Source organism: Chenopodium quinoa, unplaced genomic scaffold (assembly GCF_001683475.1).
Source record: "Chenopodium quinoa cultivar QQ74 unplaced genomic scaffold, ASM168347v1, whole genome shotgun sequence".
Taxonomy (NCBI): Eukaryota; Viridiplantae; Streptophyta; class Magnoliopsida; order Caryophyllales; family Amaranthaceae; genus Chenopodium; species Chenopodium quinoa.
In genome coordinates, this window is record NW_018745454.1 from 30,489 (window position 1) to 45,964 (window position 15,476).

The following is a 15,476-nucleotide window of genomic DNA, read 5'->3' on the forward strand; positions in this document are numbered from 1 at the left end:
AACCTTGTCAGATTTCGGATGAAGTTTATCAGAAATGAGTTTCTTGACATAAGCTTCGCATCCCCAAATCTTGAGAAAAGACAACCTTGGCGGTTTGCTTGTCCATAATTCATATGGAGTCTTTTCCACTGCTTTTGACGGAGCACAATTTAGAGTGAGTGTCGCAGTTAAAAGTGCATGTCCCCAGAAAGAGATTGGAAGTTCACTAAGACCCATAGTAGATCGGACCATGTCTAACAGGGTTCGATTCCTCCTTTCAGATACTCCATTCCATTGAGGAGTTCCCGGAGGTGTCAACTCTGAAAGTATTCCATGTTCTTTCAGATGGTCATCAAACTCTTGGCTAGAATATTCGCCACCTCGATCCGATCGAAGCACTTTGATTTTCTTGCCGAATTGGTTTTCAACTTCTTTCTGAAATTCTTTGAATTTATCAAACGATTCAGATTTGTGCGACATTAGATAGACATAACCATATCTACTAAAGTCGTCCGTGAAGGTTATGAAATACCGATAACCACTCCTTGCGGGTGTACTCATTGGTCCATATACATCGGTGTGTATTAGTCCCAATAAGTCACTGGCCCTTCCTCCTAACTTGGAGAATGGTTGCTTTATCATCTTGCCTAATAAACATCCTTCGCAATTCTCAAAGGATTCTAAATCAAATGAGTCAAGAATTCCTTCTTGTAGAAGTTTCTTGATGCGTTTGATGTTAATGTGGCCAAGGCGACAATGCCACAAGTAAGTTTGACTAGACTGTGTAGTCTTAGCTTTCTTTGCAGGATTATTAACGTTATAAATTTCCTTGTCTAGTGATAACACATAAAGACCATTTTCTGAATGTGCCGTACCATATAAAACATTATCGAGATAAAATGAACATGATTGGTCTTTAACTCGAAATTCAAAACCTTTGGCGTCCAACGCCGAAATTGAAATGATGTTTTTGGTAATGTTGGGAACACAATAAACATTGTCAAGTTCCAAAACTAGCCCTGTGGGCAAAGACAAACTAAGAGATCCTATGGAAATAGCACCTATCCTTGCTCCATTTCTGATAGGCCGTCGTCGAGCCTACCAAAGATAATAATTCCTATCTTGGTCTCACTAATAGTAGTAAGGGTAAGAAAGGGTCGAACCCAAGAGAGGCGTTGAATCAACCACCGAGTACTACCGTTTAATTAAGCTAAATGAATTCCAAATTGGGTTGGTTTTGAGTAACTTCTTCTAATTCATCTCAACTAAAGCTAAGAGGAGATTAACAATATTAAGAGGAATCTAGGGCTTGGGTTATACCACTCAACTTCATCACAAATCACAATTAGCATGCAACAATCAAGGTAAAATGATGGGATAAATTAGGGGAAGTCATCTAAAGCACCCAACTACTCTCTCAAGCTAGAGGGATTACTTGAATCATGAATACAACCTACTCTCGTGGTTACATAGCATAAAACAAGTGTTAAAGCATAATCACGATGACATAAACATTCCCTTGACCGGTAATCCCTATTCTCATGGCATTTCGGGTCAATCAAGCATAAGGGAGCTAACTCAAGTTCATCTCTCGATCCTTCGTTGAGAAAGCTTGGATAAATAGTTCTAGCAATGGCCATATACAAGAACTAAGCAATTAAACCACTTAAGCTCAACTAATTAACATCCCACAACAACCAAATTAGCACATGCAACAAGTAATTAGTGACTACATTGAGGGTTTTGCCCAAACCCTAGAATTTAGACTACTCACAATCCATGGGGGTTAAAGCAATTAAAGATTTCAAGCAATTCATGAACAAATTCAAACTAAGGATTAAACTAATTAACAATCCAAAACATGCAAGAACTAGCAAATAATTAACAACAAAGTAAAGAGAAGTAGAAAAGATGAGTAAGAAATGGTTACTATGAAGCTTCAAGGTGAGCAACAATGGTGGATTTTGTCTTCTACAATGATTGAATTTGAATAATTCCAAGCTAATAATTGAGAACTAACTAATGATTTGAGAATTTAATGTTCTAAGACTACAAACTAAGAGGAAAGCTCTAAAAAAAATTGCCCTCCCCTCAAATGAGCTCTAAAGGGGTATTTATATGACCCCCAAATAAAAAGGACGGAGAAAACAAGGAAGGAGTTCGACTGCAGGTCTTCACGGACGTGCCAGATTCGGCACGAACATGCAAGCATAAGCACGGTCATGCCAGATTCGGCACGGACGTGCAGAGGGGGCAAAATTGAGGCAGAACGTACTGCTAAGAATCGAGCAGTTCCGCACGGACGTGCAGATATTGGCACGGACGTGCAGCAACATCTGCACGGACGTGCTTAATTTGGCACGTCTGTGCAGGCCTTGGCAGAATGTTCTGAGTTTCTGGAGCACTCCTGCACGGACGTGCAAGGTCTGGCATGGACGTGCACCCTCTTCTGCACGGACGTGCCAAATTAGGCACGGCCGTGCAGGCCTTGGCAGCTTGCTAAAACTTTCTGGAACCTCCTGCACGGACGTGCAAGGTCTGGCACGGCCGTGCAGGGTCTTCTAACCCCTTTTTTCATCATTTCTTCTATATTGCTCCTTTCCTTGGCTCCTTTCATCCATCTTCTTGCTTCTAACCTCGGCTTTGTATCCATGGGCTCCATTTGGTTGTTCTTTTGAACCTAGAATCTCAACAAAAACACCAACAACCCGTGAAGCATAGGATACACAAAAATTGCATAATAATAGAGTAAAAATGAACCAAAACGCAATTTTTATCAAGTAAACTAGGTTTAAAACACCCTAAAATCATATCAAATAGCAAGTTATCAAATCCCCCCAAGCTAAGCTTTTGCTCGTCCTCAAGCAAAACAAAAATGTCAAACCAAAGGAGGAAAACAAATTGCTAATCATCAATCCAAGGAGAGGCAACAAGGGGGAAGCATACATAAACAAATCTGCATGGTGACAACCAACATCACTTTTAGCACAAGTGAGAAGCAATTTAAACCTCTAAGTCGCCTTAGAGGACGAGTTTTTATCTCGTGAGGGTTTCCAATGAGTTTGCCCCACAACTCACGCAGTCCACAACACATCGCCAAAAATCGCACAAGTTCAAATTTTTCGCCCAAGTCAACTCATCGGGATATGAGACACAAGCAAGACAAGTGAACGACTTTCAAGAACTACCGATCATACAAATGTACACATGAGTTGGGGGTAGAGAGGAGAACTAAACAAGGTTGCACTAGGATACTTCCTTTGGCCTTTTACTAGTTCATTAGAGCACACCTAGATATTCCAAAGTTGTAATGAGCCCTCTTTCGGTTACAAAATCTCAAAATGCTAGTCCACCTCCCAGAATGCACACCCAAGGCCCCTTAATTACACTCTAACTCAGGAATTTCACAAGAAACAATAAGCTACATAGTCGACAATGTGTGGGAGGCATCCACGAGTTGACCTCTAGAGAAAAGAATATCAAAATTTTGAGAATTTTTGGGGGAGTTTTTTTTTTTTTTTTTTTTTGTTCTCCCTTCTTTTCTATATTTTTTTTTTATATTTTTTTTTTACATTATTGCCCTCGCCTCTTTTAACTGTGAGCGGCTCTTTCTTTATTCGAAATGTATGGCTTATTATGCCACTTATTACACATAATACAAGTAGAGCTAAATCCTTAATAGAGTTTCATTTCGGGGAGGAAAGGAGGCACATTAAGGGCACAAGGGACCGCAATTTGACTCAAACATATCCTACTTTGGGCAAATTTAACAATATCCTAGACGTGCAATTGAGCATTCATCGACTTTCATTTCATATACACTAATGCAACCAGGATTAATAGACCTCTAAATGACCCCAACTCTTGCATACACCCTTCTAAAATAACTTTTACTCATCACTCAAGAGTCAAGCAAGCAAAACATATTAGCGTCGTCATTTGAGTTTCATCCTTGGGCAATTTTTTCATTTTTCAATATCTTTTTTTTCGTTTTTCGATTTTTTTTGGTTTTTTTTTTTTTTTTTTTTTTTGTGTAAGAAATGAAAAATTACAGCATTAGGCTAGCTAAACTAAGCATAAAAATAATAAAAAAAAAACTATACATCTAAATGAAAAGATAAGAGAGGTATTCACAAGATAAGAAATTTGGATTTAGGGTATTGGATTTTAAAGGGAGCAAATTTGGATTTAAAGGATTTGGATGTTAGGGAAGAAGAGAATGGGAAAAACCAACATGAAAACTCAATCATGGAAATACGAAAACACAACACGAACCAATGACACATGAGAGAACACTCCCCCCCAAGCTATCATAAACATTGTCCCCAATGTTAAAGCAATGCAAGCACAAAGAGAAGGGGAGGAAGAAACTAACTCATTGGTTCGGGCCCCCTTGGGAGCTTGAGCCCCCTGGGTAGAGATGCCGGTACATAGTGCGGAAATCGCCCAACTCCGATCTGAGACCTTCGAAACTTGTTCTCATGTTGTCAAAAGAAGTCCTCATATCTTCGTTTGATTTCCTTAAGGTCTCGAATTCGGTGGTCATGCGGGCAAAATTCGCATTCATGTTGGCTACTTGCTGCTCAAAAGAGAGGTATGGGTTATTTTCACCCACACCTTGATCTTGGTAGCCCTCTTGGTCCCTTTGTTGGAACTCGTGTTGTTGATGAAATTGTTGTTGCTGAAATTGTTGATGATGTTGATGTTGTTGAAATTGTTGATGATGTTGTTGCTGTTGTTGTTGTTGTTGGAATTGTTCCTCACCGCCTTGGGGTTGGTCATCTTCTCCACCCGGAATCCACTCAAAATTCGGCTCAAAGACCCAATTCTCGGGGTTGTAAATAACCGTGGCTTCCGGATTTCGCAAAGTTGCATAGGGGCGCCTACTTACCATCCACGTGTAGGTCCTACCCTCTTCATCTTCCTCCAACCAATGCATAGCCTTGAGGGAGCGGATGTCAAGTGTTGTTGGCCCAGGAATGATTTCCAAATATGCAAAATTAAGATCGAGAAAAGCAGCAATAATAGTGATCATCCCCCCAATTGTTATCACTCCACTCCCCTAGGATACATCATCTAGGTGGTCTACAAGCCAAGCCCCTAAGTTCAACCTCTCGTCACCCTCACTCAAGTGCCAAAGAAAAAGAAACTCACGGTTAGAAACTACACCAGAACTATCTCCCCTAGCAAAAATAGTATTAGCTATTAGGCGCTGGGATAATCTAAAGGCAGGGTGTACTATGGCCGTGGCCTTGTCGGTCCTAGGATCTCTAGTAAATAGGCCGGTGATTTTTCTCCAAAAAGATCCCGGGTTATGCTTTCGGGAAGGCTTATCCTTAGGTCCGAATTTGCCATCCGTTGGCCACCCAAATGCTTGGTTCACTTGTTCTATGGTCATCTTGTGATGGGTGTTCATCAATTGGAAGGTCAAGTAACGGGGGTTGTTGCGGTTATCTCGGTGGACATATAGTGAGGAGAGGAATTCTAAGGTAAGTCGTTTATAGGTGTTAGCATGCATTTCTAACCAATTTGGGACACCAGTTTGAAAAAAAAGTTGCCTCACATCATTCTCTACACCTAAGGCTTCGGCTACCTCATGGTTGTAAAATTTCGTTGGCCGAATTCTTCTCCTACTAATTCTTAGGTAGTTGTCCATGAAATCCGAATTATTAAAGACAATACCTAGGGTGTCCATTTGTGGTGGTTCGACGGTTGATGGTGGTGGAGGGTTTCTAAGCCTAGCGGATGAGGTGTTTCTTGGTTGGTTTCTTCTTGACATGATCAAATTTTTTTTTTTTTAGAATACTTCAAGCAAGCACAACACCTAATGAACAAGTATTTGAACACACAAGGCTCTAAGTCTTCCACCTAACCAACACACAACAAGAACAAGCCCCAAAATTACCAACAATGATCTTCTCAATTCAAACAGTCAAACACCAAAATTGTCAATGTGCATAATTTACCAACAACAATTCAACAATCCAACACCAAAAGCATCCATACTCACACAAACCTATCACCAACCAAAATTTCAATGCTCACTATTCACCTAAAATTTTTTATACCACTAAACTAACAACAATCACAATTACTTAACAAAATGTCAACAATTTCAACTATTACTACTCATAAAATCAACCAACAAGCATTTAAACTACAAAGGAAGAACTTGAGATTAGAAAGATTATACCAAGAATATCATGGGTGTAGAACCCGCAAATGAACCTTTCTAGTACTCCTTGTTGTTGATTGATGGTCCTTGTTCACCCAATTTGCTTAAAGAATCAAAATTCAAGAAACCCCCAAATCAATTTTGAAAGTTAGGGTTTGAGAAAATTTTGGTACTTTGGGGTTTTGATGGTGAAAAGGGGTAGTAATTTGTGAAGAATGTTGAAAGAGGAGTGAAATTTGTAGTTTAGAGTTGGGATTTAAGTGAAAAATGGAGTTTGAAGAGTGAGAAATATGAAGTATGGAGTTTGAAGGAGTAGTAAGAAGTATGGAGTATGGAGGAGGAAGGAGAATTTGAGTGTGAAAGAGGAGTGAGAATTGTGAGTATGGGGGGGGGGGGGTCTTTGCTATTATAATATTTTTTTTTTTTTGGTAGAAACCGTCATATTGCTGAGCAGGTTGAATCTGCACGGACGTGCAGATTTTGGCACGGACGTGCTGATTCCTGGCAGAATGGCAATCTGTTCTGTCTTCGAGTGCACGGACGTGCCGTGGTTGGCACGGACGTGCCGATTTTTGGCACGGACGTGCTTATTTTTGGCACGGACGTGCGAACCTTCATATTTCACCAGTCAGGTTCTGCCTTCGTCTGCACGGACGTGCGATGTTCTGCACGTCCGTGCAGACCTGATGGTGCACGATTTCTTCTTCTTCCCCCCCCCCCCCTTTTTTTTTTTTATAGATACCTACAAAACAAAAATATATATATATATATATATAAATAAAAGAAAAAGGGGATAATAATAATAATTGAGGGGGAGTGAGGAACTCGGGTTGCCTCCCGGTAGCGCTTCTTTAACGTCACTAGCTTGACGACATTGCGGGATCAAATGTTAGTGAGGAATATCGAACTCATCAAGGTGAACAACTTTTGCCTCTTCATTCACAAAACCATCAAAGTACGCTTTTAGCCTTTGGCCATTTACTTTGAACGGTTCACCATTCTCTTTGGCCATTTCGATTGCACCATATGGGAACACCTTCTTGACGGTAAAAGGTCCACTCCATCTTGATTTTAGCTTACCCGGAAACAACTTCAACCGGTAATTGAATAGTAGGACCTTGTCACCTTCCTTGAACTCTCTTTTGTTGATATGCTTGTCATGCCAAGCCTTGGTCTTTTCCTTGTAGATCCGTGCATTCTCATATGCATCCAATCTTAGCTCTTCCAAGGCATGGAGGTCAAGTAACCTCTTTTCACCGGCACTTTGAAGGTCAAAGTTCAACGTTTTAATAGCCCAATGAGCACGATGCTCAAGTTCTACCGGTAAATGGCATGATTTCCCATATACTAGCTTGTAAGGGGTGGTGCTAATGGGAGTCTTGAATGCGGTGCGGTAGGCCTATAGAGCATCATCTAGCTTCGTAGACCAATCCTTTCTAGACCTATCCACCGTCTTCTCTAAGATAACCTTTATCTCCCGGTTTGAAATTTCGGCTTGACCACTTGTTTGAGGGTGGTAAGCCAATGACACCTTGTGCCTCACACTGTACTTCTGAAGAAGAGCTTGGAAGGACCGCTTTGCAAAATGCAAACCTCCATCACTAATGACGGCACGTGGCATCCCAAACCTCGGAAAAATGACCTTCTTGAAGAGTTTAACCACCACCTTAGCATCATTAGTAGGAGATGCAACCGCTTCTACCCACTTTGACACGTAATCGACGGCCACAAGAATGAATTTGTTCCCAAAAGAGGTTGGGAAAGGCCCCATAAAATCTATGCCCCATACATCAAAAATCTCCAACTCAAGAATGTTGTTCAATGGCATTTCACTTCTTCTTAAAATATTGCCGGTTCTTTGACACCGGTCGCAAGCTTTCACTACACCCCACACATCTTTGAACATGGAAGGCCAATAGAAACCACATTGTAAGATCTTTGCCAAAGTTTTGTTAGCACTCATATGTCCTCCACAAGGTGATGAGTGACACATTGTGATAACATTTTCAATTTCATCATCCGGGACACACCTTCTAAAAAGGCCATCAACACCTTGTTTAAAGAGCAAGGGGTCGTCCCAAAAGTATTGGCGAATATCATGAAGAAACTTCCTTTTTTGTTGATAGGTGAGGTCGGGAGGAAGAATAGAGCAAGACAAGTAGTTTGCAATGTCCGCAAACCATGGTGCCGGTACTTGAAGGATAGCAAATAGTCGATCATCCGGAAATGAATCATCAATTGGCAAGTTATCAAGATCACCTACAAATATAGGCAACCGTGAAAGATGATCAGCCACAACATTTTCGGCACCCTTCTTGTCTCTAATCTCAATATCATAATCTTGCAAGAGCAAGACCCACCGTATCAATCTTGGCTTAGGTTCCTTCTTAGACAAGAGGTACTTCAAGGCCACATGGTCGGTGAAAACTATGACCTTAGAGCCCAACAAGTAGGACCTAAACTTCACAATTGCATGAACAATGGCTAGAAACTCCTTTTCCGTGGTTGTGTAATTCCTTTGTGCCTCATCCAATGTTTTGCTAGTATAATAGATAGCATGGAGCTTCTTGTCCTTCCTTTGTCCAAGAACAGACCCAACGGCGAAATCCGAAGCATCACACATAAGCTCGAAAGGAAGTTCCCAATTAGGGGGTTGAATTATAGGAGCCGAAATCAAGGCCTCCTTCAACCTATCAAATGCTAGCAAACAATCATTAGTAAACACAAAAGGGGCATCTTTTACCAACAATTGAGTGAGCGGCTTTGCGATTTTTGAAAAATCCTTTATGAACCGGCGGTAAAAACCCGCATGTCCAAGAAAGCTCCTTATCCCCTTCACATTTGAAGGGGGTGGGAGGCGCTCAATTACTTCAATCTTGGCACGATCTACCTCAATGCCCCTACTAGAAATCACATGACCAAGAACAATTCCCTCCTCTACCATGAAATGACCGTTCTCCCAATTCAAAACTAAGTTCACCTCTTGACATCTTTTAAACACTTTAATCAAGTTTGAAAGACAAGTATCAAAAGATGAACCAAAAACAGAAAAGTCATCCATGAATACCTCAATTGATGATTCAAGCATGTCGGAAAAAATAGACATCATACACCTTTGAAATGTGGAAGGTGCATTACAAAGCCCAAATGGCATTCTTCGATATGCTAAGGTGCCAAAAGGACATGTGAATGTAGTCTTTTCTTGGTCCTCGGGGTGGATTGGAATTTGAAAGAATCCCGAGTATCCATCCAAGAAGCAATAATGACTATGTGATGCTAGTCTTTCCAATATTTGATCAATGAAGGGGAGTGGGAAGTGGTCTTTCCGGGTGGATTTATTCAATTTTCGATAGTCAATGCACATCCTCCACCCGGTGACCGACCTCGTAGAAATGGTCTCACCCTTATCATTTTTGATGATGGTCATGCCTCCCTTTTTAGGCACAACTTGAACCGGGCTAACCCACTTACTATCGGAGATAGGGTAGATTATGCCCGCCTCAAGAAGTTTTAAAACTTCCTTTTTTACCACTTCCTTCATATTGGGATTGAGCCTTCTTTGGTGCTCAATCGAGGAAGCATGATCATCATCAAGTAGAATTTTATGCATGCATATGGTGGGACTTATCCCCTTAATGTCATCAATTTTGTACCCAATGACATCTCTATACTTCCTTAAAACAACTAGGAGTTTCTCAAGAGAGGTGTCATCGAGCTTAGCATTGAAAATAACGGGATAATTCTCACTATCATCAAGAAAAGCATATTTAAGTAGAGGGGGAAGGGGTTTAAGTTCAACCTTAGGAGGAGGCGTAGTCCTCTCCTCTTTTGCCTCCACGTTAAGCACTTCAAATTTTATCACCTCGTGGGCCAAAGGTTGGTTGAGCAAGAGATCGTACCCCTTTGCTTCTTCACCCTCCTCAACTAAGCTTCCCGTTAAGGTAGCTTGTAAAGGATCTCTTTCATACAATCTTTCTCGGAACTCTTCTAAGTCCCTCTCCAATGTGTCAATTCTATGAACTTCATTAATCAATGGATTTTTTAAAGTTTGTGAGAATGAAAATGAAATTTTCTCATCTCCCACATTCAAAGTCAATCTTCCTTCCTTCATATCAATCACCACTCCCGCGGTGTTCAAAAATGGTCTCCCCAAAATGAGGGGTACTCTTGAATCTTCTTCCATCTCCATTACTACAAAATCACATGGTACAAATACTCTTCCAACTTGAACCGGCACATCTTCAAGAATCCCCAAAGGTAGCCTAACCGTGCGGTCGGCTAGTTGTAAGGACATTCTTGTTGGTTTCAAGTCTCCAACTTTCAAGGTCTTTGCAATAGAATAGGGCATCAAGCTCACGCTTGCCCCAAGATCACATAAAGCATCCATAGCTTCCAAATCTCCAATCTTCACCGGTATTGCATAGCTACCGGGGTCACCAAGCTTTTGGGGAAGCTTGTTTTGAATGATTGCACTCACCTCCTTAGGAAGGGAGATGGTTGCACTCTCTTCAAGCCTACTCTTGTTGGATAGAAGATCCTTCAAAAATTTTGCATAGGTAGGCATTTGTGACATAGCATGAAGAAAGGGGATGTTCACTTGAAGTCCTCTCATGACTTCAAGAAATTTTGAAAACTTCTCATTCAACTTCTTCTCTACAATTCTATGAGGAAACGGAATGGGGGGCTTATATACTCTCATAGGGGGCTTTTCTATTCTTTCTTCATCTCCCTCGTCTTTCTTTGTGGCTCCCTCATCACTCTTTTGCTCTTTTCTCTCAACTTCAACTACTTCATTTTCAAAATCATCCTCACTTCTCACCACAACTCCCTCATCTCTCTTTTGTGGCTCCTCTTCACTCATAACCGGGCCCTCATAACCCCTTCCCGATCTCAAAGTGATGGCCTTAGCTTTCTCCTTTAGATTCACTACCGTTGAGCTTGGAAAGTGACCACTAGGATTGGAGGATGAACTTCCAACTTGTTGTGCAATTTGAGCCAATTGGCCCTCCATTATCTTATTATGTGCTTGGAGTTGTTGGTTGTTTGCATTCATCTCCACATTGTTCCTTATTTGTTGTGTCATGAAAGTTTCAAGAATGGACTCAAGGCTAGTCTTTTGAGGAGGTGGAGGAGGAGGAGCGGGTTGGTTATATTGAGATCTTTGGTGGTTTTGATCCCTTTGGTTGGGATGGCGGTATGGAGCTTGTTGGTTTTGTGATTGAGGTTGGTTGTAGTGGTTTTGAGGTTGGGTTTGATTTTGGTTGTAGTTATTTTGTGGGGGGCCTTGGTTGTATTGCTTCCATCCCGTGTTATGTTGGGGCTTCCAACTTTGATTGTGGGATTGGGAGTATTGTTCATTCCTTTGCCCAATTGCCGCCGCTTGCTCTTGATTCGTTGAGTTGCAATAAGAGGATAAGTGATCATTTCCTCCACAAGTCTCACAAGACATGACTTGCGAGGAAGAGCTTGAGGGTGTGAGGGTGGCTTGATCTAGCTTGTGAGCTAGCATATCAAACTTTGATGCAATAAGATCTATTGCACTAAGATCATGAATTCCGCCCATCTTTGTTTGAGGTTGCCTTCTATCACCTCCATATGCATAATGCTTGGCCACTTCTTCAATCATCTTGTATGCATCGTCCACCGATAGCTTTTTGAGGCTACCACCGGCCCCGGAATCAAGGTTGGCCCTTGAAATAGGAGTAAGACCGTCATAGAAGCTTTGTACAATGATTCATGATGTAAAACCATGGTGGGGGCATTTCCTTGTGTAATCTTTGAAACGCTCCCAAGCTTCACTCAATGTTTCATCAATGTCTTGATTGAAATTGGTGATCTTTCTTCTTAATTCGGCGGTCTTTTCCGGAGGACAATACTTTCCAAGAAAGGCTCTAGTGACTTCGTCCCATGTACTCAATGATCCCTCTTCAACCGTTCTCAACCAATGTTTTGCTTTATCACGGAGGGAGAATTGAAACATGTGCATACGGATGAACTCTTCCGAAATGTTGTTTTGCTTGATGGTTGTACACAACTCAAGAAAGTTGTCCAAATGAGCAAAAGGACACTCATGAGGACTACCTCCGAATTGATCGCTTTGAATCATACGGATGAGTTGAGGTGAAAGTTCAAAGTTGTTTGCATTTGTGGTGGGAAGACGTATGCCACTCCGAAGTTGGAATGCGTTGGGGTGGTCATAGTCTCTTAACAATGGTTGAGGAGGATTCTCTCCCATGTTATCTTCTTCGTTAGTTCCAAAAACCTCTTCCGGATCGGAATCTGAATATACAATGGAAAACTCGGGTGTGCCTTGCAAGAGTCTCCACACGTTTCTCAAAGTCCTATTTAGCTCGGGATCAACGGGAATAAGCGGTGATTGCTTACTCTTTCGTGTCATGCAAAGTCAAACAAAGCTAAGAAAAACGTTAGCAATGACTATCACAAGTTAAACATACATAAACAAAAATTAAGGTAAGAAAACTACTATACATATACACACATCTAGTCTCATTCAGCAATAATACATTCAATGTGACTTTGCCTCCCCGGCAACGGCGCCAAAATTTGATAGGCCGTCGTCGAGCCTACCAAAGATAATAATTCCTATCTTGGTCTCACTAATAGTAGTAAGGGTAAGAAAGGGTCGAACCCAAGAGAGGCGTTGAATCAACCACCGAGTACTACCGTTTAATTAAGCTAAATGAATTCCAAATTGGGTTGGTTTTGAGTAACTTCTTCTAATTCAACTCAACTAAAGCTAAGAGGAGATTAACAATATTAAGAGGAATCTAGGGCTTGGGTTATACCACTCAACTTCATCACAAATCACAATTAGCATGCAACAATCAAGGTAAAATGATGGGATAAATTAGGGGAAGTCATCTAAAGCACCCAACTACTCTCTCAAGCTAGAGGGATTACTTGAATCATGAATACAACCTACTCTCGTGGTTACATAGCATAAAACAAGTGTTAAAGCATAATCACGATGACATAAACATTCCCTTGACCGGTAATCCCTATTCTCATGGCATTTCGGGTCAATCAAGCATAAGGGAGCTAACTCAAGTTCATCTCTCGATCCTTCGTTGAGAAAGCTTGGATAAATAGTTCTAGCAATGGCCATATACAAGAACTAAGCAATTAAACCACTTAAGCTCAACTAATTAACATCCCACAACAACCAAATTAGCACATGCAACAAGTAATTAGTGACTACATTGAGGGTTTTGCCCAAACCCTAGAATTTAGACTACTCACAATCCATGGGGGTTAAAGCAATTAAAGATTTCAAGCAATTCATGAACAAATTCAAACTAAGGATTAAACTAATTAACAATCCAAAACATGCAAGAACTAGCAAATAATTAACAACAAAGTAAAGAGAAGTAGAAAAGATGAGTAAGAAATGGTTACTATGAAGCTTCAAGGTGAGCAACAATGGTGGATTTTGTCTTCTACAATGATTGTATTTGAATAATTCCAAGCTAATAATTGAGAACTAACTAATGATTTGAGAATTTAATGTTCTAAGACTACAAACTAAGAGGAAAGCTCTAAAAAAACTGCCCTCCCCTCAAATGAGCTCTAAAGGGGTATTTATATGACCCCCAAATAAAAAGGACGGAGAAAACAAGGAAGGAGTTCGACTGCAGGTCTGCACGGACGTGCCAGATTCGGCACGGACGTGCAAGCATAAGCACGGTCGTGCCAGATTCAGCACAGACGTGCAGAGGGGGCAAAATTGAGGCAGAACGTACTGCTAAGAATCGAGCAGTTCCGCACGGACGTGCAGATATTGGCACGGACGTGCAGCAACATCTGCACGGACGTGCTTAATTTGGCACGTCCGTGCAGGCCTTGGCAGAATGTTCTGAGTTTCTGGAGCACTCCTGCACGGACGTGCAAGGTCTGGCACGGACGTGCACCCTCTTCTGCACGGACGTGCCAAATTAGGCACGGCCGTGCAGGCCTTGGAAGCTTGCTAAAACTTTCTGGAACCTCCTGCACGGACGTGCAAGGTCTGGCACGGCCGTGCAGGGTCTTCTAACCCCTTTTTTCATCATTTCTTCTATATTGCTCCTTTCCTTGGCTCCTTTCATCCATCTTCTTGCTTCTAACCTCGGCTTTGTATCCATGGGCTCCATTTGGTCGTTCTTTTGAACCTAGAATCTCAACAAAAACACAAACAACCCGTGAAGCATAGGATACACAAAAATTGCATAATAATAGAGTAAAAATGAACCAAAACGCAATTTTTATCAAGTAAACTAGGTTCAAAACACCCTAAAATCATATCAAATAGCAAGTTATCAATTTCCTACCCGGAGCTCGATCTCTCCCTTCGCTAGCTTCCTAGTGTTCCTTAGTCCATGTGAATTGGAACAAAGGTGTGAGCCACATCCGGTATCTAATACCCATGAAGCCGAGCTAGTGAAGTTAAAGTCTATAACGTAAATACCTGATGTAGAAGCAACGGTTCCGTTCTTCTTATCTTCCTTGAATTTGAGGCAGTCTCTTTTCCAATGTCCCTTCTTCTTGCAATAGAAGCATTCGGAATCAGACTTAGAAGATGCTACCTTTTTCTCCTTGTTGTCTTTGGTAGCTTTCGGCTTAGGCGGAAAGTTCTTCTTCCCTTTTCCCCTTGAAGCCCTTCTTCCTTTTGTCTGCCCCTTTGAACGGCTCACCCTTCTTGATCATGAGAATATCATGCTTTCCCTCATCCTTGAGCGTCTTCTCAGCTTGCTTCAACATCCCATGAAGCTCGGTGAGGGTTTTCTCCATGCTATGCATGTTGTAGTTCATCTTGAACTGGTCATAGCCTTTGTGAAGGGAATGGAGAATGATGTCAATAGCCATTTCAGTTGAATACCCCGCATCAAGCCTTCCCATGTTCTCAAATAATCCAATCATTTTGAGCACATGTGGGCTGACTGGCTCTCCTTTCTTGAGCTTAGTCTCAAGGATCTACCTGTGGGTTTCAAACCTTTCAGTTTGAGCCTGCTATTGAAACATATTCTGTAACTCAGAAATGATCTCATAGGCCAATTCCTTCTCGAAGAAGGTTTTCTGAAGTTCAGGAGACATAGTGGCTAGCATTACGCACTTGACATCCCGATCGGCTACTTGCCATCGGTTAAGGGCCGCTTGAGTTACCTCCTCATTTGGATCGTCAGGCATTTCCTCATCAAGGACATACTCTTTCTGTTCTTGCATAAGAACGATGCGCAAATTCCTTTTCCAATCAAGGAAATTGATACCACTCAACTTCTCTTTGTCGAGAATTGAGCGTAATGAAAACTGATTGTTTGGGGTTGAAGAC

General features: G+C 41.4%; 1 protein-coding gene across 1 annotated transcript; it reads right to left on the reverse strand.

Annotated features, from left to right (window-relative positions):
• Window positions 1-7,043: 7,043 nt before the first annotated feature.
• LOC110713944 lies at window positions 7,044-11,780 on the reverse strand. Its single transcript, XM_021892395.1, has 4 exons — window positions 10,848-11,780; window positions 9,684-10,691; window positions 7,623-9,134; window positions 7,044-7,553 (listed from the first exon to the last, which is right to left on the reverse strand). Exons 1-4 carry the CDS (start codon window positions 11,778-11,780, stop codon window positions 7,044-7,046), a joined length of 3,963 nt encoding a protein of 1,320 aa, XP_021748087.1.
• Window positions 11,781-15,476: the final 3,696 nt, after the last annotated feature.